General features: G+C 53.8%; 2 protein-coding genes across 3 annotated transcripts; one reads left to right on the top strand and one right to left on the bottom strand.

Moving 5' to 3' along the window:
- Positions 1–12: 12 nt before the first annotated feature.
- LOC122691665 (CENPB DNA-binding domain-containing protein 1) lies at positions 13–4,006 on the top strand. Its single transcript, XM_043898348.1, has 2 exons — positions 13–1,152; positions 1,240–4,006. Exons 1-2 carry the CDS (start codon positions 615–617, stop codon positions 2,244–2,246), a joined length of 1,545 nt encoding a protein of 514 aa, XP_043754283.1. The 5' UTR covers positions 13–614; the 3' UTR covers positions 2,247–4,006.
- Positions 3,204–19,013, bottom strand: DEF8 (differentially expressed in FDCP 8 homolog). Of its 2 annotated transcripts, none has more exons than XM_043898349.1 (12): positions 18,905–19,013; positions 14,922–15,043; positions 14,200–14,297; positions 12,883–13,032; positions 12,286–12,427; positions 10,939–11,103; positions 10,314–10,441; positions 9,968–10,081; positions 9,091–9,171; positions 8,400–8,540; positions 8,191–8,300; positions 3,204–7,163 (listed from the first exon to the last, which is right to left on the bottom strand). In XM_043898349.1, the coding sequence occupies exons 2-12, from the start codon at positions 15,031–15,033 to the stop codon at positions 7,061–7,063; spliced, it is 1,344 nt and encodes a 447-aa protein (XP_043754284.1). In that variant the 5' UTR covers positions 15,034–15,043; positions 18,905–19,013; the 3' UTR covers positions 3,204–7,060. The 2 variants fall into 2 exon arrangements, with proteins under 2 accessions (XP_043754284.1, XP_043754285.1); XM_043898350.1 differs by lacking the exon at positions 18,905–19,013 and adding an exon at positions 18,454–18,798.
- Between the last annotated feature and the right edge of the window lie 3,747 nt (positions 19,014–22,760).

Here is a 22,760-nt window from a genome sequence, read left to right as displayed (position 1 = left end):
CGAGTAGGTCATAGGGCACCACACCTCCAGCGTACCTCGGGATCTCGCGCATGCGCGGTGAGGCCAAGGCGCTTATGTGGGGACCTCGCCTCAGGTGTCTGCTGTCCGGCCTGACTCGGACCTGAACGTTAGCGCCACCTGCACTACGGTGGCAGACGCGGGCGAGGTGCTGAGGAGACAGCCTTTAGACTTACTTTAAATCTGGAGTCCTCCTTGGGAAGCGGCGTACACCGCCCCGCCCTGTCCGCCGGCTCCTTGTGGTCCAGGTACAGCGCTGGGAACCGGTTACTAAGGAACCGAAGACCCCCGGGCGGCGTGTGCTGTGCGGTATTACCGCCCCTCACGGAGTTTTGTTTTCTGCATCACGGAAACCCAGTCCTGCTGTCCAGGGATTTGGCCGCTCTGATCGACTCCCTGGAACCCAGAAGGAACCGGCCCTGTCCTGGGCTGTGTCGTGGGCCGGCCTGTGCTGACCCGGTCACATCCCCCGTGTCGTCATCCTGCGCCTCCGGGAAGCCCCCCTTTCTCTTCCCCAAATTCTGCGAGGGGGCGTGGAGTAACCATAGGCTTTCTCGCCCTGAGACTGCTGTGGTTAGTACATACCGGCGGCAAAGATGCCTGGGAAAAGGTCCCTAAACGCCGCAGTCATCCGGAGTGCCAAAAGGGAACGGAAAGCAATCACCCTCGACGTGAAGTTAGAAGTGTTAAGACGGTTTGAAGTGGGTGAGAAGCTCAGCCAGATCGCAAAGGCCTTAGGCCTTGCTGTCTCTACAGTGGCGACCATCAGAGATAATAAAGACAAAATCAAAGCGAGTTCACAAATAGCCACTCCTTTGAGAGCCTCCCGGTTGACTCGTTACCGAAGTGCAGTCATGGAGACCATGGAGCGGTTGTTGCGTGTGTGGCTCGAAGACCAGAGCCAGCGAAACGTGCCCCTGAGTGTCACCATTATTCAGAAGAAGGCCAAGAGTTTGTTTGATGACTTACAGCGTGAGCAAGGTGAAAGCTCTCAAACAGAAAAGTTTACTGCAAGTAAAGGGTGGTTTGTGAGATTCAAGGAACGCCACTGTTTGCCCCACTTCAAGATGAACATCTCAGCTCCTGCCAAGGAGGATGAATATCCAGAAATACTGAAGAGCATCATTCAGGAAGGTGAGTACACCCCCCAGCAAGTTTTTAATGTGGATGAGACAGGTCTTTATTGGAAAAGAATGCCTGAAAGAACATTTCTTTCTGTAGAAGAGAGAGCTGAGCCAGGATTTAAATCATCCAAAGATCGCTTGATGCTGCTTCTTGGTGGCAACGCAGCTGGGGACTTCAAGTTGAAACCCCTATTGGTGTACCACTCAGAAAACCCCAAGGCTCTGAAGGGGTACTCCAAGCCCAATCTGCCCGTGATTTGGCGCTCAAGCAGAAAGGCCTGGGCAACCAGGAGCATCTTTCATGAATGGTTCACGTACTTTTTTTGCCCTGCCATTGAGAAATACTGTGCCCAAAACAACCTGACCAACAAAGCCCTGCTCATCTTAGACAAGGCACCATGCCACCCAGTCAATCTGAGTGATCTGTCTGATAATGTAAGAGTGGAATATCTTCATGACAGCACAGCTGACTCGATCCAGCCCATGGGTCAAGGTGTAGCCTCTGCCTTCAGAGCTCATTACCTAAGAAGGACTTTTGAGCACATCCTAGAAGCAACAGATGGGGAGGATACAGCAGAGATCAGGGAGTTCTGGAGAAACTACAGCATTGTGGACGCTGTGGACAACATCGCAGTAGCCTGGGGAGAGCTCACACCAGCAACAATGAACAGTGTGTGGAAGAAGATTTGGCCTGAGTGTGTTCAGTTCCAGAGTGCTTCCCAAACAGATGGCATTGCACAGCTTCAACAAGATATTGTGATCCTTGCCAAGAGTGTGGCTGTTGGAGAGGTGGGAGAAGCTGATGTGGACCAGCTGCTGCAGTCCCACGATGAGGGTCTCTCAAATGAGGAGCTGATGCAGCTAGAGCAGGAGCCCGCAGGAGAGGAGGAGGAGGGTGAAGAGGCTGCCCCTGCCCTGCACCAACTAACCACACGGGAGCTGTCAGCAGCCTTCTCACATTTTGAGACCGGCTTGCAGGTCCTTACCAGTAACAGCCCTGATGCCACGTGGAAACTGCAAGTTTCAAGAGCAATCAATGATGCAATAAGCTGCTACAGGGAGCTGTACAGTGAGAAGGAGCGGCGCTCCAAACAGCTCTCCTAGGCAACCTCGGTACACAACACACTCCATGGCAGGAAGACCAGACACAACGGGCAACCTCCTGGGTGACACCTGGCCAAGTCTCGGCTTCCAGATGTTTAACATCCTTGAAAACCCTGCTTCTGGTACGTTCATTGTGGCACTAAAGAGCATCACATCTTGTTACTGAAACTGTGCTTAAATATGTGCTTTAAGAAGACTGAAAGAAAATCCAGGAAGAGTTATTTAAAACACACAATGAGGAGACCAGCCCTGCTAGACATTGAAACACACTATAAAACCTGTGATTGAATCAAAGAGGTACTCAAACATGTAGAATACAATAGAGAGTCCAGAAGTAGATACAGATAGGTGTGTTTTTTTTTTTTTAATAGTGCAGGACAGCTAGATAAAATTTGGCAAAAGCTAGTTAGTTCACACCTCACAGCATACACAGGAATAAACAAACAGACGAGGGATTTGAATGTAAAAGCTGAAACAATACAGGTGCTACACAACCCATGGATATATGCCTCTTCCCCATGGGTGATCAGGAAGATCTTCTGTAACTCAAAGTCCAGATGAAATTTAAGATTAATCAATTTGATGATATGAAAATGTAATAAAAACTTTTCCATGAGGATAAAACACTACAGAGTCAAAGGCAAACAACACACTGGAAGAAAATTTCTCACAGATAATGGGTTAATATCTCTGATATGTGAAGAACTCTTAAAGATTGAGAAGAAAATACAAAAACCCCATAGAAAAGTAAACAGAAGATATAATTCATAAGCAAGTAAATTAGCTCTTCAAACATAAGAGAAGTGCAGATGAAACAACACTCATACCATTTCTCATTATTCAGATCAGCAATAATCAAAAGTATGGCTACACACCACTGGTTAGGCTGTGGGGTCACAGGCACCCTCGTTCACTGCTGGTGGGAACACAAACTTGTACATCCCTTACAGAGGAGCATCAAGCACTAATACAAAATATATTTATTTTGATTTAACAATCCCACTTTTAGGAGGATACATTTCCAACAAAAGAAAATACAGATGCATGAATTTTGTTGCAGCCTTGTTTGCAACTGCAAAACCTAGGAAATAGCCTGAAGAGTCTCATGATGTAAAAAGTCAAATATGAAATGGCGCTTGCACACAATGGAGAGTTAGACAGTTGTAAGTGATGATAACTACAATAATAAGAGAACAAGGAAGAACTCAACTGATGTGGAGTGGTTTCCAAGATATATTGTTAAGAGAAAAAAAGCAACATCAGGAGTAAAGTATGCTACCTTTTGTGGAAGGAAGACAGGGAAGTGAGAAAATATGCATACATTGTACTCATTTGTACAGTAAGAAACAAAGGTGGGAGAAATCAGACTAAAGAGATTGGTTCCAGGGGTGGGATGAGATGTAACTTTTGTACCTTTTGTGAAGTTCTGACTTTGGGGACCATGTTAATATACTGCACAAACAAAAGTAAACAAGGATGGGAAAATAAAGCAGTGGACTACCTGAACAGAACCATATTTCACAGGAACTGCACAGCCACAATGAAGAAGCAAAAGCAAGTACTTTTTGACTGTATGCCCTCAGGCTATAGACACATATTAAAGGCTCATGAGTAGCCTTGTTTCTCACCAGCATAAGTGAGCAGTCCCAAAGGTGCTTTCTATGCACTGTCGGACTGAGCAAATACGTGTACTCTGGATAAGGGAGCCAGCTTTTTCACTCACTGTCGAGCAAGGAAATAATAAACATGAAAAAGGGAAAGAATGACTCGTGTTGTTTTGAAATTGGAAGTTTCACTGTGAACTCATGGTTTTTAATGCTTACAGACCAGAAAAGAAATAGATAAGGAGTACTATTTCCACACTACTGAAAGGACCTATGGGCAGTGATCAGCCCAGAAGTGAGCACACCCAACTATCACGTCCGCCCTCCACCAGAAGGTTCCAGGGCTCCTCAGAGAAATGACTGGTGTCAGGGCTGGGACTGGGGCAATTACTAACTAAGCCTAGAACACTTTCTTGTGCTAGAAAGTAAGAAAGTGCCTAAAGAGTGCCAGGAAGATGTCAGTCAGCTGACAGACCAGTGGACCAGAGCATTTTGAGTAGGACAGATGACAAACTGGACCCAGTGTCACTTCTGTGGAATTCCCACCAAAAGGGCAAAGCCCAAGTCCAGTCGGAAAAACCCTCACTGAAGGAAAGTCTTCAGAATAATTTATCTGTGATTTTCTGTGTCAGAGTCCTGAACCCTTCCAGATTAAAGGCTAAAATGACATGGCAACTAAGTGACTGAATCTGAACACAGCTTGCTGTAGGCTTTATGGTCAGCATCCATGTGAGCATCCTGATGTCAGTGACCACACCGTAGTTGTGGGAGGCATGTCCTTGCTGGGGTAACACAGGAGCACTTAGAGGCAAAGGGGCATCATCTGCAACTTCCACCAGATGGTTCAAAAGAAGGTGTGTGGAGAAAGAGTCAGGCAAATGGGGAAAATGTTAACATTCACGGAATCCAGGAGATGGGTACCTGGGAATGTGTTTGCAGCACTTCTGTAAACCTACAGCTGTTAAAATTTAAAGTTTAAGAAAAACTCATCCTCATACCTGAAGTGGGTGGGTGGAGACTGCATGCTCCCTCTGATACCAAAGTGTGGCTTTAGTTGTTTGAAGTGGAGGCACCAGCGTGGGCCCACAGACAGCCCACACACACCCTTCCCCAACCCCCGGCCTTGTGTAGCACACCCCTGATGTTTCTTTGAGATCATCCTCAAAACCAGAGAGAAATGTACATACACACAGGTTTGAATGTCATTTGGGAGGGGCTTTTGGGTTCTCCTGAGCTCCAAGGGCCCTTTCAGTGAGTCAAACTTGAAGACCAGAGGGGCTTCTGGGAGCTAGACCTGGGACCGGCACTGCTTACATTGAGTTAACATGACAGTCTTCCCTCTGGGAGGACTCAGGAGAGAAGACGTAAGTTCTGTTACAGAGCCAGGCTGGGCCCAGCACTTCCTGGAACCCAAACAACCCCAGAGGGTGTGCTTTAGCACAGCCTAGAGGTGTCAGCACACTGATACCAAGGTCAGGTGCCCAGTTTACACTTGACCATGTGGGAGGGGGCCTGTGGGCTCTGAGTAACCCTGCAGCAAACCCCTCCCCGTCCCCAGCGCCCAGCCCACAGCTCTCCTGGGAGGCCTGCCCATGCTAACTGGTTCCTCAGTGGGTTCTGGCTACTGTTGGTCTCAGAAAGACCTACACATGATTCTGTTTCAAGAATCTGTCACCCAGAAGGGGGATGAGAAGACGACATGATGTGGGAGGAAGTTTAAAAAAAAGAGCCAACCTTGCCCAACAAATGGCTACTGACATTTCTTATGGACACAGTGACTGCAACTGGAATAACACAGTGCTAATTACACAGTCCATTTGGGAGAAGCCAGGATCCCTGGGACAGAAATGCGATGCTGCGGTGAGATGTACAGATTGGAGGTGTAGGAAGAGGGCACTTAGCCTTTAACCCCCTAGACCCAAGAATGGGAAGCAGGGTGGCCCCATGTGAACCAATCCCCCACAGTGACATGCTGAATAGCCCAGCACAGTCAGAGGGTGGCCTAAAGCCCCTGGGCAGGGCTTCCCTAGGGTGCAGAGGGGCAAGGAGGGGTTGGCACTGTCCTTACCCACCCCCCACATTGGCTCAGCTGGCCTCCCTGTTGGCCAAGCCTCTCCTTGCGCTTCCCAGTAAAAGGTGATGGATGTCCAGGTGACTGCCTCCTGCCCACCAGCCGCCACATGTGTGTGTCAGCCCCAGATGTCAACAGCCAAGCACAGTCCAGGGCAAGGAGAAGGCCAGCAAGGCCAGGGCAGCCTTCCCCTGGATGGTCCCCACAAATGCATCTTCCCCACTGGGTCAGTCCTCCATGCCTGGCTCCCTCTGCCCACTGATGGCAGGACCTCCCACACCCCATGAGTCCTGCCTGGTGCTCCCCCGAGCAAGTATTTCTAGTGCCTGATCTCAGTTCCCCAAACAGAAGGCCCTGGTTGGGGGGTCTCCGAGTGATTCGGAGCCCTCCATAGGCACACTCAGTCCAGGTCTCCTGTCCCCTAGCCCTCTCACCTATCCTTGACCTGCCAGGGGCACGGTCCTGCCGGATACCTGGAAGCACACATCCTCGCTGGATGAAGCACCAGAGTGAGCTGGGCTGGGCCAAGGCAGGGGCGGTTAGGAGGTGAGATCTCCACGGCAGCCAGTAGCCCCTGGAATGGTCCTGCCGGCGGAGGCCCCAGAGAGAGAACCTGGGGGTGGGGGCAGGGCCCTCAGGAGATAATGATGAACACAGCCCCAGCCAGGGGCAACCAGGGGACCTCAAAGAGGCAAGGAGCTGTGGGAGGGGCCTCCAAGTAGAACCCATACCATCCACCACAGGTAAAAGTCAGGCTAAGACTGCATCCTCAGTCTTGTCAGCACTCCCCGGAAGGCTTCCAGGATTTCCGGGGTGGCCAGGGCCCAGCAGCCTTGGTCCCAAGGTGGGCAGGGTAGGGTGGGGGGGCTCTTGACCAAAGGGGAGGTGAGGGATGCTCCCCCCACCTGACCCTCAAAGCTCTGCAGTGAAGGAAGGGTGCACGTCCTGGTCCTCACAGCAGCCCACCCAAAAAACAGCCGCCCCAAGCCCCAACACACGCCAGGGGACGATGGTCCTGGTGGTGCTGGCTCAGCAGTAGGGGGGTCCAGGGGCCGGACTCTAGGTCTCCAGAGTACAGGAAACACCTTCACTGTGGCAACGACCAGCAGGACAGACAGGCCTAGAAGAGCTTCCATTGCTCAGGCGTCTAGGTCTGGACCAGGCTCCCGGAAGAGCGACTGCTTCCGCAGGGTGAGGCGCGCACACCTAGGGCACGTGGTGGAATTGTCGTAGTAGCAGTCCCTGGGGGAGACAGGAATGGCCGTGAAGAGGGGGCTCCACAAGTAGAATTGTAACCCTGAGTCTTCACAATACTCCTTGAACAGACAGGAGCCTGCAGCAGTCTCACCCAGGTATGCTGGCCAGGCCTGTATCCCATTCCTCCATACAGACACCCCAAGGGGCCACACCTATCACCTGGTACACTCTGACCCTCTTAGTGACTCCCCTCCCTGACCTGTTCCCACTACCGTGTAAAGCACCCCCCGCCCCCCCACCAAGGGCTCTATGGAGGTGCACACGGTCCCCATAGCAGCTTAAATTTTTGAAGGGGGCACAGCAACATTTGACAGGATACCACACAAACTGCCAGCTCAAAGGAGCTCAGAGTTTCAACAACACTCTCTGCTACAGTCCTCACTGAGACCGCAGTCCAGCTCTGCTGACCTATGAGGTTGCGGGTCACTCTGAGAAACAGCAAGTGCCAGGAAAATCCAATGTGGACAGAAACAGGATGGTGGGGTCCCATCTGAGCCTAGTGTGACAAGCCGTGTGGGCTCCATAGGCATAAGCCTACTGGTAAGTGTACTTAAAGAGTTCAAATATCTTCTTCCCACTTCTGTGTATCATTCTTCCAAACACCCACAAGTCTTTAGGACATAAATGCTTCCATTGTTGAACCTAAGTACTTAATAAATAAAACTGTTGGGTATTTCTTGTGGCCTAGGGATGTTTGAAAAAAAAAATCATAAAAACTAGAGAGCTTAGGAAGCTTCAGCCTCAGTAAACCAAAGTCCCAGGAAGAAAGGAAGGAGCTGGACATGGGGACCTGGGCTGCGCACCTTCCCCAGGCCCTGGGGGCTTCTCCCCAGTGGAACTACAGCTGAGTCTCGCACATCAGAGTCTAAATTCACACCTCAGGATCCAGGCACAAGGATTTGAAACCAGGTAGCAAAGGTCAAGCCCCAGCCTCTCCCCACCCGACACTCCCAGCACCTGTCTCTCCCACGCCTGTCATCTACCGTCTACGGAGGCAGTCGCTCACACAGACCTGTGGAAGACAGCAGAGCAGTCGGCGCACACGGACGTGTGGCTGTCGAAGGGGAATAGCACGTCACCCTCCCGGCAGAGCTCACACACAAAGCCCTTGGCCTGGCACCGCTGCAGGCAAGGCGAGGAGGTCAGTGCCCACTCCCGGGTTGGGGGGCACATCCTCCCAAGCCGCCCTCCCGCCTCCCCACCTGGCTTGTGGGGGCCCACCTCACAGTCCAGTTTGATGTGCTTGGCAAACAGCGTGTGGGTCTCAGCCAGCGAGCAGCCCAGCCGGCCCGTGTGCGTGTCCAGCAGGTCCTGCACCGAGTACATCTCATCGTTCTCCACAAAGTGCTGCCGGTCCTGGAGCTGCAGGCGCAGGCAGCCATGTGAACCCGGAGCCACCAGGCTGGGGCCCTCGCCTGCCCAGAGCCGTCTTCCCGGCTTTATCTTGTCCACACATCTCACCACCCAATGCACTGCTTCCTACTCTTCCCGTCGGCCCAACCCGGACAGTGCACTCCTAGGTGAGGGCCAGTCCCGCCCGCCCGGCTCGCTGCTCCCCAGGACCCAGAACACCGTCGGCACACAGCAGGCACCCAGTGAGTGCTTGCAAACAAGTAAGCAGGTGAGCCTCAAAGCGTTCCGTGGTCAGCCCTCCCTGGGTCCATTCCGTGGAGGGTCCCATGAAGGCTGCAGGGCGGCCCACTCTCTCAGTGCTTCTCGTACTGACGGAAGCGGTGAGCGCTTTTGTGGGTAGCCCTGGTGTTCCCTGGGACAGTGTGGAGACCCTCTGCTGACAGCACAGCACACGCACGGTATCAAGCCTTCCCCTCACGATCCTGGTCTGTTTCCTGCCCTCCTGGAGGACCCCTTCCCCATCCCACCCCTCCTCTACTCCGGGGGTGGGTGGACTGACCTGCAAGAGCAGGCGCGCTGCCATGGCCTCCCTGCAGGTGATGAAATATGGCTTCATGAGCAAGATATCCTGGCGCAGCTTCTGTGGACAAGAGGGGCAAGTGGGCATCTCTGGCCAGAGCAGGGGCTGTGCTGGGCATGTCTGCGTGGCCAGAGCGGGTGGGGCAGGGCTGGGTTTGTGGGAAGCTTTGTCACTTTAAACTCTGGGTCAGTAGAGGACCATAAGTGCATTCCAGCTGAGCTCAAGGTCAAGCCACAGCTTCCCTGCCAGGCAGGACCCTAAGCTTCCTTCATGCATAGTTGCTCCCCGCCCCACTCCACATGTGCATACACACCTCAGGAGCACCTGAGGTCGCATCCAGACTGCCCATTTGAACCCAGATCCCCTCCTCAGCCCAGCAGCCCTGTGCCTCAGCTCCTCCTCAACAAGTCCCATTCCTCTCCGCACAGGCCCGAGGCACACCCCACCCCGCCCTCTGCTGAGTGCCAAAGAGAGGACCCCCGGTCACACACAGCTCCTCAGAACACCAACCAGATGTGGCTGGGCCAATGTGAGGCTGCACTTGACAATACACACTGGGACGCAGACTAATGCAAGACAGAAAAGCCACGCAATGTATCTCAATAATGCGCACGAAATAAAAGACACCACTGAGATGAACTTCACCTCATTTTTCTACTGTGGCTACTAGAAAATTTCAAACTACCTCTGAGCCTAGCATCCTATTTCTTACTGTGACTGGACAGTTGCTCTAGCGACTTTAACTTAAAGGACAATAGGAGAGGGGGGCACCCAGCGACGCAGGTGGCATCTCTCCTCTCAGACAGCTGCGAAGGGGGAGCAGGGTTGCCCCACGCCTGCCCCTCCCCTGTCTTACGCGGATCTCTACCAGCTCCTCCACGTAGTTGAACAGCAGAGGATTAATCTCCCGGAGCCGGAGCACTGGCCTCGACATCATCAGCGCCAGGTAGCGCATGCTGCCCCGGGACACCTGGGCGGGAGGGGTGGAAAGCTGGCACCTCTGCGCTCCCCAGCAGCACCGCCCTGTCTCGGCCCCGCCCCACTCTGCCCCACTGAGGCCCCGCCCTACGCAGCCTGTGCCCTGACCCGCCCCCGCAGCCACCCTCCATTGCCCCCAGCGCTCGGCCACGCCCCCGGCCACACCACGCCCCGCCCAATACCCAGGGCTGCACCCCTCGCTCCCGCTCTCTCTCTCTCCGCACCTTGCGCGGCTCGAAGTCCCAGTTGTGCACCACACGCGCTGGGATGACAGCCAGATCGTTCCAGTGGCAGTGGCTGCAGTAGTACTGGCCAGTGTAGTCGCACTGCCGGGCCTCACTGGGCACGCCCCCTGCGGAGGAGATGTTCCAAAGTCAGGGAGACCTGAGAGGTCCCCTCCCCCAGCTGCAACAAGGGCTCCCCACCACAGCCCGCCCCTCACTCGTCCTCTTCTACATCGCCCCACTTCCCATTTCTCATCAGTAAAATGGGACAGTAGATGGGGAATCCCTTGAGTCAACCTCAGTATGTTTCTAGGAAGAAGGCCTGACATACAGCATGAGTGTAGCGTGGTCTTCCCATGGGGTGGGTTTTCTGTGACGATGCGGTCACAGGAGGGAGACTGTCTGTAGCCCAGCCCTGCAGGGACTCCTAGGGGAACCTTAGTCGGCTTGGGCAGGGCACGAAAAGGCGCCAAAAGCAGTCCTTTGGGGCTTCCCAAGGAGAGGAGCTCAACTGCACATTCCTCCCGTTTACTCACGCAGCTGACGGCAGGGCACCCTGCCCAGAACAGCTCCCCTCAGCCCTGCGCCCTGCCCCACTCCCACCCCCAACCCCGGGTGCACTCACGCAGAGAGATGGGTGCTCTGCACTCAGCACAGCGGTAATCCTGGCTGTCCAGCCCTGCCTCAGGGCAGATGTTCAGCTCATACTCAGCCTGGTGGCTGACTTTGGACCGCACACAGGGCTTGGAGATGAGGTTCAAACACTTGCTGTGACAGCGGTAATAACACCCTGGGATGGGGGCCCAACAGCATGCCTCTTAGGAGGGGGGCCACTCTGCAGCCCAGGCTGATCTTCAGCTTCTGGGACACCCAGGGGGCTCCACTCCACTTCCCAGATCAACCCAAGAGCCTCTGCAGGCGTCACTGCAGGTCCCCAAATGTCCCCACCCCAAGCCTTGCCCTGAAGGTATGTGCACACCTTTCCCCCGATTTCAGACTCAAAAGTTCAGGGGCCTACCAGCCATGCCCACTGGGATACCCAAAGGGATCAAGGCCAAGCAATCTAAGTAAAACCTGGCTCTTCCTACCCAAATCCACCCCAGCTTCCCATCTCGGATTTCAGAGACTCTGTCTTTCAACCTCCTGAGACTACAAACTGGGAAGTCATCCTGACTCCTCTCTTACACCCATGTCCAGTCCTTCAGCTACAGCTGCACTTGGCCCTTCTCATCTGATTGTCAGAGTCTCATCCTGGTCAGAAGGCCATCATTTTCCCTCCCCCATGCCACACTCAGTTCAGCAGCTGGAGTTAAAACCTAAGTATATCCACCCACATGGCCCCAGTGCACTTAGAGAAAAGCCCCCTGCCACCTCTGAAGCACCTCTATGCCACGCTGCTCTCTGCTCCTCATCAAATACACTGGACACACACTGACCACAGGCCTTTGCACAGACAGCTCCCCTGCAGAAATGTTCCTTCCCAGATATGCTCCTGGTTTGCCCCCAACCTCCAAGTTTTTTTTATTAAATGTCACATGAAGCCTTTTCATTTCACCCTAAAATAGCAGCAACCCACTCCCTGATGCTTGTTCCTCCCCTAGTCTTCTTCACTATTTCTAACACACCATATCATTGACTCATTTGATTTCTCATCCAGAGCAGCACCTCCAATACAGTGATGTGTCTCTACAATGTCCAGTGGGGTGGCCACCAACCTTGCATGGCTACTGTGTACTTGGAACGTGCACAGTACAGCTGAGGAGCTAGTTATCTATGTTCCATAATTTAAATTTGAAGAGTCACATGTGGCCAGTGGACTTGAGCCCAGGGAAGGCAGACACCTGGGTCTCTCAACTCTTGCTACACCCACCACACACTGCAGGGTTCTGCAAATACTGAGGACACGATAGAGAACCCCTCTCCCCGGAGACCTAGACTGCCAGCCCAGAAGGGCAGTCTGGTCTCCGCCCACCTGTGCAGGTGTACCAGGTCTGAATGAGGCCCCAGATGACTGTGTTACACTTGTCACATGTCTGCTTCACACTCTTGCTCTTCTCCTTGTAGAAGCGGTGCTCAAGAAGGACTCGAATGTTGGGCTCATCCTCATTGGGGTCCTAGGGAGGAGACCAGGGATGGGTCACAGCTCCTTCTGGGCACATGAGCCCCTTGACTGCATCTCCCAGGCACTACGCATAGCAGAGGTTACCACAGACCCCTCCCTTTACAATAGAACAGGGTGCCTGGTCAGGCCTGGTCCACTGAGATTACAGACCACCTCTGTACCTAGGTGCTGCTCCAGGGTCACACTAGGGCCAAGGGTACATGAGCAGTACTGAGGGGCACTCACTGCCCTCCCTGCTTTGTTTCTGCTGGCTGAGAGCAGACCCAGGTTGGTGGAGGCAGTCATGGACTTGCCAGGGAAGAGCAGAGCAACAGACAAGGGGGACCTGCGGTCTCCAATGTCAGTAGCTGCCAGATGGGCCCGGGGATCAGAGCTGGGCTGAGGGCCCATCACTCCCCCAGCCTCCAGTTCAGCTCTGGTTGCTGTTGGGGGTGGGCCGGCACCCACCTTCAGCTCCTGTAGCTTCAGCCGGAGGTGGATGAGCCTCACCACGGCATCCTTCTGCTTCTCCGAGTGTTCTGGCAGCTCCAGGATGACCTGCTTGCACTCCTGGATCGCCTGCCGAAGCTGCTGGACATCAGAGGCCAGGAACAGGCCCTGCTCACATGGTGGGGGGCAGTTTGGGGACGATGATAGTCAGATTGTGTGTCGTTGGGCCCAGAACAGATCTCCCCACCCATCTTGAGCTCCAATGGCCCAAAGACTTGCTCAAGGCCCAGGACCATCAGCAGCAGAGGCAGGCCCCAGCCCACACCACCTGCCCACTCTCTGGACCTGTCCACCCATGGGCCTCTGGAGACCTAACTCACGGTGTTCTTCAAAACAGAACTTCCCTCTTTTAGAAATCCAGTTGCTTTTCTGGCTATGCTATCTCGCTTGCTTCTACACAACTTCCTCTTGGATGAAAGCAGGGGAAATGACACTTGTCTGTCAAGAAGGAGAGGAAGTAGCCCCTGGTTCAATCACCAAGCTCAGAGACACCCTTGGCTGCCACCTGCCCTCAGGCCCAGCACCTCACAGGCTGACCTGGGCTCGGGTCCAGCAAAGCCCTAAACTTGGGCAAGGAGACAGGCCAGGTCTCAGAGCTGGGGGCTGAGACCCCAAAAAAGGGGTGTCACTGCCTGCAGGAGTGCAAAATAAGGGTTCAAACACATAACTGAGAGGAGTGTATGTACCAGCAGAATGTAAAGTTAAAGGCCACATGACCAGCAAAAGAGAACTGGGGACTCAGGCGAATCTTAAAGTCCTATTTGAATGTTACCATAACATCTCTCTCAAACAACAGCTGGAGATAGTTTGCAAAGACTTTGAAACTTTAAAGGAATTATTAGAGCCCTTTAATTAAAACACACACACACACACACACACACACAACCCACAAAGTTTTCATGGAACAAAACCTAGCTCAGACAGGAGTGGCCCTGCCTAGCTGAGCAATTGGTGGTGGGCAGGGGCCACCCTTGCCTTCACCCCCCAACAGACGACAGGATTCCCCAGGTCCCCACATAGAATCAACCCCCACATCTGCTTTGTAGGATCCTGTGTGGAGGGGAGAGAATGGCTGCCCAGGAGGACAGAGCCCAGGCTCCCAAACACCACATCCAACCCATTCCCACAGGCCGGCACACAGGCATAGGGTGAGATCCGGGTGTTATGCAGGCCTCAGACTCCAGGCCTAGGAGGCCTGGCTGAGATGGATGTGGCCAGCTCCTCACACTCTGAAGGGAAGGGTCACCTCGTCCACCCACAGACCCTGAACCTTACCACGGGGCGAGCGAAGTGATCCTCAGACAAGCCAAGATCCATCACACGCTCTGGGCAGCGGAACTCTGGCTCCCCGGGAGGCAGCTCGGGCAGGCGCGCTGCAGCGGGGCAGGTGGGAAGGGTGGCAGAAAGAGGAGTCGGCCCGCCACCCCAGGAGGGGGCTGCAGGGCCCTCGGGGAACAGGGAGCCCACAGAGATGCCCAGGGAAGCAGGGCTCTGCTCTGGCGTGAGCCCTGTGTGCACCTGCAGAGGACCCTGTGTCCTTGTGCCGACAGGAGCCGTGCAAAACCAGGGGTTACAGAAACGCCAGTTTCTAAGGCTCACAGCTTGTGTGTGCATTTCTGGACTGGAGAAGGACCTCTGGAGGGCTACACACCAGAGCATGGGAGCCCCTGTGTGGACTCGGGCACCCCTTGGGCTCGGTCTGCAGTCTCAGGGCTCACATCCTGCTGACCTCTCACCCTGCAGGTCTCGGCTCTGAGTTCGAGGCCTAAGTGTTCTCCAAGAGAGCGCCTGCTGTGTGTGGCCCCTGGGACATGGCAGACAAGATAGTGACACATCCACACCCAGGGGCGTGTTCATTCTCCTGAGGATGGACCAGGGGGAAGCAGTCTAAACTGTGAAGAAGCCGCCTGCATGCCCCCAGGGAGGAACCATCTAAAAAGATGGGGGCTGGCGTGAGCAGGGCAGACCACCTATACAACCCCACGCCCTGCATCCACCTTGAGAAGTAATGTCCAGGGCCTCCTCGCCAGCCCCCTGCTCATGCTGCTGCTTGTTGAAGGGGTTGAGATGGACCTGCCGGAACCGGGCGAGCTTCTCGTCATATTCCATAGCACCCCACCTGTGGACAGCCGGGCAGAGCAGAAGTGAGCGTCCAGCACCCAGGTTCACTGGGGTCCCCTTCCCTTTTCCAGTGCCTGAGGTATCAGAGGGGAGACCTGGCACCTCTCACTTCCCCTGGAGGGTCCAGGCCAAATATCCCCACACCATGGCCTCTCCCCTCAGTCCCTCCCCAAGCCATCTCAGCCCCCTCATCCAGCCCCCATGGCTGGCCCCTCAGTGAGAACAGTGATGCCCAAGTCACCGATGGGGCAGGAAGGGCTTGGGGGGTGCCCAGCCAGACTTCCAGCATGGAGCCCCTTTGGTCCCACTCACATCGCCTGGCCAGCCAACACTCAATGCCTCCCTCTCGCCCAGGACCCAGGGTGCTCCTTTCATGTCAGAGCATCCAGACAGCCCTGCCAGCAGAAGGCTCAGTGCTGATGCCAGGGCTCAGGCCTGCCCTGCCACCTGCAGTGTGGCCCAGGGCAGGACCCACCTTAACACTGCCCTGTGGAGAGGCCTCCTGAATGCTGTATGACCACCAAGTGGCCTGAGCCCACGGCTGGCCCCACACCTCGGGGCCCAGGGACACAGGCAGCAAGCGCCGAGCTCACAGCTGGGAGCTCAGCAAACCACAGACACACAGGGCTGGTGGCTCCTGAGACAGAGGCCCACACTTAACTAGCTGACCCACATTCCTTAGCTTCTTTCTGCTTCAAAGACAAAATGAGTTCAGTTGAACGATGTTTTCAAAACTTTGTAGGAAGGACATGGATGTTGGCTATGCTCTGCTGACACCTGGTTGCAGTCTAAAATAATCAGTAATTATAAAAGGCAATCCTATGATTCCTATGTGCCCACACACACACTGAAAGGAAAAGTGAGCCAGCGGCGATGGCCCGAGGCCACCCTCCACCCCTAGTGCTGCCCTGCACCTGGGCGGGGACCCCCACAACCTCTGTGGAACCTGTCTGCCTCTCTGGCCTCTGGAAGGATGGGGGTTGGAAGTTCTGAATGGGTAGAACTGGCACCTGCAGACCGGCTACCTGTTGGTCACAGCAGGGCAGGACATGGTGCCATGAGCCCAAAGCCCTGTCTCCCTTATAACCTGAGGTCTCTGGGAAGCTCACACACTGTGTTCGGCTCTGATGCCCAGCGCCTCCCCAGATGACAGGAACCACAGCACCCAAGAAAGCCTCCAGAATGCAGGGGAGACCCAGCTGTCTCCGTACTCACCAGCCCCTTCTTCCCAAGTGGTGAGGAATCCCTGGGCTGCTCACCCCCAGGCTTCATTCAACTGAGACACAAATAAACTTCTGTTTAAACTACTGTTATCAGGAGGAGGATTTCTGTCTCTTGCAGCCAAAACAGATCCATACTAATCACCCCCAACAGACTGTGATCAGCAGGCAAAATGGCCCTACTCAAATCCACACTCTACCAGCTCCAGCTGTGTGACCTTGGGCAAATGCCTAAGCCTTTCTGTGCTTTTGAGTTGTCATGTTTCAAACAGGGACAAGAATAGTATCCACTGTATAGAGTTACAATCTAAACGAGTCAGTACAAAGTTCTGAGTCCCTTGGCCAGAAATAAATATCAGGTGCACATTATGGTCATCATCGTAACTACTAAGAATCAGACAGGCCTGATACAAGGCTGCCTCTCCTGGTCATGAGCATTTTCTTGCACATAAATAAGGGAGAATGCCTGCCTCCTGGAGTGGGGGCAGGGGAGGGGTGGAGACGAAGCACAGGTGCATGGCAGTGACATCCCATGCTAATCAGTCCAGCCCCAAAAGACCAGAGGGTCAGGAGCCACCCCCATGGGTCTCTCCTCAGAAACCTCCCAGCATTTTACAATATGGCCAGAGGCATTATAGAGAACAGGATGACATTCCTGAAAAAAAAACTAGAAATAGACTTGCAATATGATCGTGCAATGCCACTTCTGGGCATACACCTGGAGAAAACTGTAATTCAAAAAGATACATACACCCAGCATCCATCGCAGCAGTATTCACAATAGCCAACACATGGAAAGAACTTAACTGTCCATCAACAAATGCGTGCATAAAGGTGTGGTACAGATATACACAATGGAATATTAGCCATAAGAATGAAATAATGCCATTTGCAGCAACATGGATGCAACTAGAGATTACCACCCTAAGTCCGAAAGACAGATACCATATGATATCACTTAAATGTGGAATCTAAAATATGACACAAGTGAACCTATCTGCAAAACAGAAACAGACACACAGATGTAGAGAACAGACTTGAGGTTGCCAAGTGGTTGGGGGTGGGGTTTGGATTGGGGTTATGGGGTTAACAGATGCAAACTATTATATAAAGGATGTATAAACAAGATCTTACTGTATAACACAGGGAAATATATTCCACATCCTGTAATAAACCATAATGGACAAGAACATGAAAAAGATATCTATATCTGTAACAGAAGCACTCAGCTGTACACCGGAAGCTAACACAACTTTGTAAATCAACTACATTTCAATTTTTAAAAATATACAAAATGCACAGGTTCTTAGGCCTTAGTCAGAAAGAAAATAAAATATGGCCTGAGGAGCTCAAAGGCAGGAACACTGCTCAGCTGCCCTTCTCCGGGATACAAGCCCTCCTGGAAATCGCATCTCTCATTAAGCTCCTGATGGGTAGGCCAGGCAGAGAGGCCACGGGTGAGTGAGTGACTGGGGTAACCTGACCTCTCTCAGCCTCAGTTCCTCTCCAGCCAAAGTTAAAAGAACCCCATTTCCCAGGGAGAAGGGGGTGCCAGGAGCAGCCAGAAGGGGTCCTAACACAGGGGCCCAGCAAACAAAGTGCACAGCAACTGGCTTAGAGGAGAGTGATAGCAACCCTCACCACCCCACCAGGTTCACCCCACGGAGAGCTCTGCACCCCAAATTCAGGCCTGACCTCAGAGAGGTGCAGGCCGGAAGGCGGACACTTGAGCAACCAGCATGCAGGAAACCCACTAGTCCACTGTCTCCCCTTCTCCAGAGACCTCCTCTCACTGGGGTCAGGGTGAGGAGCCCACCACTTTGCAATTAGAGGACCCTGAGAACAAAGCCCAGTATCTCTCAGGCCCCGAGGAACACAGGGCTGAAGCTCAGATGTGCCTGAACCAGCCTCGCCTGTTCTGCTTGTGACACAGCCACCAGAGGTCCTGTCATCACCCGGCTCCCACCAGAGGCCCCTAAACTTCGCCCCAGATGGGACAGGGTGAAGGTGCACCCTAGCTGCTCACGCCCATCAGGAGGCCTCCAGGACCCCACCGGGAGCAGGGCCGCTACTGTCCCTTTAAGGATTGCTTGCCACTGAAGCTTGGCAGCGTCCACCCCCGCCTCTGGGTGACGCCACCCCAAAAGGGCCTCCCCCACCTTCACCCACAACAACAACAGCAACATACACTCTGGGGACCCTCGCTAAGTGGCTCCGCACAGGGCCAGGTGTCTTCCACCAGGCCTGTCCGTTTCAGAGATGAGGAAACAGGCTCAGAGTGGTCCAGCCCCAGCACACCGTGGCACAGCCGTGGGGTCCCCTCCGGCCTCTCGCATCCCACAGACGCGCGCGGTGACAGCTGGAAGGGGTGACAGCGTGCCCGGGGGCAGCCTTCCTAGCTAGACCCTGACAGAGCGGGATGGGGGCAGCTGAGGTCCCCAAGCCCCTCTGCCCCTAGGTGATCGCCCGGGAGTTTGAATCCTGCTTTGCGCCAGGGCCTGGGCCTCGGCCGGGTTTCTCTCCCCCTGTGCCCCGGTGTCCGCTTCGAGAGAGAGGCTCCCCGGGCTCCGGGGCGCGGCGGCCCGAGCGTCCGAGTCCCCGCCACCCAGAACCCCGCCTGCTCCCCTCCCGCCGCTCACCTGACCACCGCCGCCCGGGTTACATTGTATCCTCCCCGCCGGGCTCGTTACAGCGTATCCACCGCCGCTTTGGATACACTGTATCCGCCTCGCTCGCTGCTGCCTCCTGCGGTCGGGAGGCTCACGACACCGGTGGAGTTTGCGCGTCCCATCCCCGGACCCAGGCCTCCACCTCCCAATCCAAGAAACGCGTGACCCTTCATCCCAATTGTTGAAGATGGTGTGAAATAAAATTCACGCTTCATGGAAGACAAGGAAAATTTAAACACGAAAAATTTCTCTGCCCTTTACCTGCCTCTCTCCTCGCTGTGCATCTGATCTGCATTTATGCATCTGCCAAACCACCCCCATCGGCAGAATCGCCTCCTGGAATCCAGCACAGCTGCTTAAAAGATAAGGTCACTTCCTGAACTTCTTCGCCAACAATGGTCCGTATAGTCAAAGCTGTGGTTTTTCCAGTAGTTATGTACCAATGTGAAAGTTGTACCATAATGAAAGCTGAGCACCAAAGAATTGGTACTTTTGAACTGTGGTGCTGGAGAAGAGTCTTGAGACTCCCTTGGACTGCAAGGAGATCAAACCAGTCAATCCTAAAGGAAATCAACCCTGAATATTCAACGGAAGGGCTGATGCTCCTTGGAAACTGAAGCTCCAATACTTTGGCCCCCTGATGGGAAGAGCTGACTCATCAGAAAAGACCTTGATGCTGGGAAAGATTGAGGGCAGGAGAAGGGGACAACAGAGGATATGAGTTTGAGCAAACTCTGTAAGATGGTGAAGGACAGGGAAGCCTGGAAAGCTGCAGTCCATTCGGTTGCAAAGAGTTGGACACAACTTAGCAACTGAACAGTTTCTTGATATTGTGAGGGGCCATGATGAGCTTAGATTTGAATTGTGTAAACTGTGGATAACACTCCTGTCCTCTGTCTCAAGAAACTTGTATAGCTGTGACTTAACTTCTAATGGCAAAACAGTCCTTGGAGCTTTCTGAGATGCTATTCTTGGCTTATAATCCTCAAATTTGGATTGAATAAAAATTTCCATTTCTTTCTTAGATCACCTGATTGATTTTTTGCCCACAATGGTAAGGTTGGGGCAGGGGGGTGGGGGGGTGGTAGGAGTAGGGGTGAGGCAGCACTGACTAGATTTTTCATAATCACAAAAGTTCTGATTCAAATCAAAACCAAACACTCTTTTAAAAATTGATGGGACCTCTCTGGTGGTCCACTGGCTGACTCCACACTCCCAATGCAGGGGGCCCAGATTTGATCCCCAGTTGGGGAACTGGATCCCACATGCTGCAAGTAAGGGTTTACACATCATAACTAAGGTTCAGTGCAGCCAAATAATATATATATAGAGAGAGAGAGAGAAGAAAAAAATGGTGTTTGAGTGTCTTTTAAACTCTAGCAGTTGCAGGGAAAATGGAATAGGTGATCGCTGAGCAGGAACAGCATCTGTGCTTGCCTCCACCATGTTCATCACTGGTGAGGGAGAGGTTACTGCAATGCTACCCATTTCACAGAGGAGGAAACTGAGCCACTGTGAGACAAGGGGCTGTTCAGCGCAGATGGGAGAGGTGTTGGAGAAGCCTACTGCTCTCCAGAGGCCCCTTGCTATGGTTCTCTCCATAATTCTTATCAATGTCCAATGTCCTGCATCTTGTACATTTTCACTTGATTTTTGTCTTTCTCCACAGGCACCCCCAACCTCCACCTGGCACCAGAAACTAAAGGCTGCAGGCAAAGATTTTGTTTGCTTTCTTCACTACTTTGGGGCCTAGAACAGTTCCTAGGCACATAGGTGCTTAATTTCAGGGACTAAGGAAGGGCTGGCCTCACTTCACTTGTGCCCACCCCCTCCCCCCAACAACAGGGGCCCAGCCCAACTCTGACTCAGCAGGGAGACGGCTGGCGCAGCCCCAGAATGCAAGGAGCCAGACAGTAAACAAAGATGCACATCAGTAAGAGACGTGAAGCACAGCAAGAAAATAAACAGTCTGACGAGGTAGCCAACAAGTTCTGGGAGGAGGACATCTCACTCCCCAGTGCTCCCAAGGGTAAGAGTGAGGGAGGTGGGAGACAGTTGGGGACATGTTCAGGAGCAGCCCTTTTAAACATGCTGGAAAGTGTGGGATCTCAGGGAGACACTAAGCTACCTTATAAATGGCTCCTGCTGGAGGAGAATACAGACCTCCTCCAAAGGCCCTTGGAGAAGGAGACAGGGAAACACCCATAAGCACCCACACCCATGCCCCCATTGCACCTGGGTTCAGCAGCACCCCAGGGAGCAGACCCCATCTGTGTCAGGGTCCTGGTCCGAGGAGGGTGCCTTCATACCCTGCCCACGGTGACTCAATTCCCTTCAGCTCTGCCTGACTCTATCCAGTCTCGGACCCCCTGTAATTCTGGTCCATCCTCTTTGGGAGAACCACCACCCCCATCCCCACCCACACTTGTGCTGGCAGAGAACTCCACATCCAGTGGGCATGCTGGGTTTTATCACACTCATATGTGTACCTGCTCATTTATTATTATCTAAGCAAGATGTTTTCTTTCCAGCAAGTCCATCTGGAATTACAAGTCCTAAAATATGAGCAGGACGTGTCCTTTTCCACTGGAGAAATTGCCCTAGAGAGGGGATGTGCCCTGCCAGCTGGTGTGGCAGAGCTGAGAGTCATCTGCATCCCACACTCACTGTCCCCTCCACATCTGCTGTGGTCCCCTGGGTGGTGGGAGCAGTGATGACTCCAGTATCCTCCTGTGTTTCTGCCCCTGGCAGCTGGGGTCTTGGGGCAGCTTTGCCTATCTCCAGGCCTCAGCTTCTTCCTTGGAAGTACCCACCTCACAAGTCTGTGAGGATGTGTAACACAGCGGATGATGTATGAGTTCAAGGCGGCTGGGCCCCCAGAACAGGCCCAGTGCAGGGCTGCCCACTCCCCAGCCTAGGATTACCCCAGTCTTGTAACTGAGGAGTAACCTCTTGGTACAAACATGTCCCCAGAAGGAATACTATTTGTTCTTCATCTGAAATCCCAGTGTGACTGGGCACCCTGGATTTGCTTTGGCCGCCCTGCCCCTGGGTGTGAGTCCATCTGCTGGCCCCTGAGCAGCTCTGCATGCCAGGCTGAGGGTGCTGGGCCAGGGCAGGAGTGTGCCCAGGTCTGGACACCCCTGGCCCATTACCAGGCTGAAAGGGACAAACTGATCTGAAGGCAAATAGCCAAGGAGGTAGGTGGCCCCAAAGGCTGCCCAAGAGTGCCCGCCATCAACACTGCACAGTGCTGGGCCAGTCAGAGCCCTCAGGGAGACTCAGGTGAGACGGAGTACCCCCTGAGTGGGCTGCCCCCCTCTTTTCCAGGTGTGCCTGCAAACACGCACCCCTCAGCAACAGTCACAGGTAAATGAGTGCTAACACTTAGGGCTCTTGTTACGGGCCACACGCTGTCACAGCCACTTTCCGTGTGTGTTCCTGATTGCAGGGGCACAGTGAACCACTCTGAAATGTGGAGCACAGCCATTCACCTCGCTCAGGGCGGTGTCTGCTCTACCATGTCCGTGCTGTGAGGGTGAGGAGTGAGGCTATGACTGAGGAACACAGGAGAGAACTAAATGGCCTCTCATCAGAAAGGGGGCTGGAGCCTCAAGGGGTGGGGCTGAGGGACTAGGCAGGGGGAGGGGAGGGAGGGCTGGAGGAAAGACGAAGAGAGGACTCTCTCCCACAAGGGCTGGAGTGGGTGTGGTCCAGGGGAGAAGGCGGGGTGGCCCCAGTAGACCAGCTTCATCTATGTGACCTGAGCCAGGATGAAGTTCTCACCGTGCAGGGGCTCAGGAGGGACGTGTGACTACGGCCGTCT

Source organism: Cervus elaphus, chromosome 4, assembly GCF_910594005.1.
Source record: "Cervus elaphus chromosome 4, mCerEla1.1, whole genome shotgun sequence".
NCBI classification, from domain to species: domain Eukaryota; kingdom Metazoa; phylum Chordata; class Mammalia; order Artiodactyla; family Cervidae; genus Cervus; species Cervus elaphus.
This window is presented reverse-complemented; position numbering and strand designations above follow the sequence as displayed.

What these genes read in the sequence shown, in the direction of transcription:
- LOC122691665 (XM_043898348.1), top strand. Translation starts at nt 615, where the DNA reads ATGCCTGGGAAAAGGTCCCTAAACGCCGCAGTCATCCGGAGTGCCAAA. An exon ending in GAAGAGCATCATTCAGGAAG is followed by an intron (nt 1,153 to 1,239) that starts GTGAGTACACCC and finishes TTCTTTCTGTAG; the next exon opens with AAGAGAGAGCTGAGCCAGGA.
- DEF8 (XM_043898349.1), bottom strand. Translation starts at nt 15,033, where the DNA reads ATGGAATATGACGAGAAGCTCGCCCGGTTCCGGCAGGTCCATCTCAAC. An exon ending in CCTGGACATTACTTCTCAAG is followed by an intron (nt 14,298 to 14,921) that starts GTGGATGCAGGG and finishes GCCCCGCTGCAG; the next exon opens with CGCGCCTGCCCGAGCTGCCT. An exon ending in CAGCGCGCCTGCTCTTGCAG is followed by an intron (nt 8,541 to 9,090) that starts GTCAGTCCACCC and finishes CTGCGCCTGCAG; the next exon opens with CTCCAGGACCGGCAGCACTT.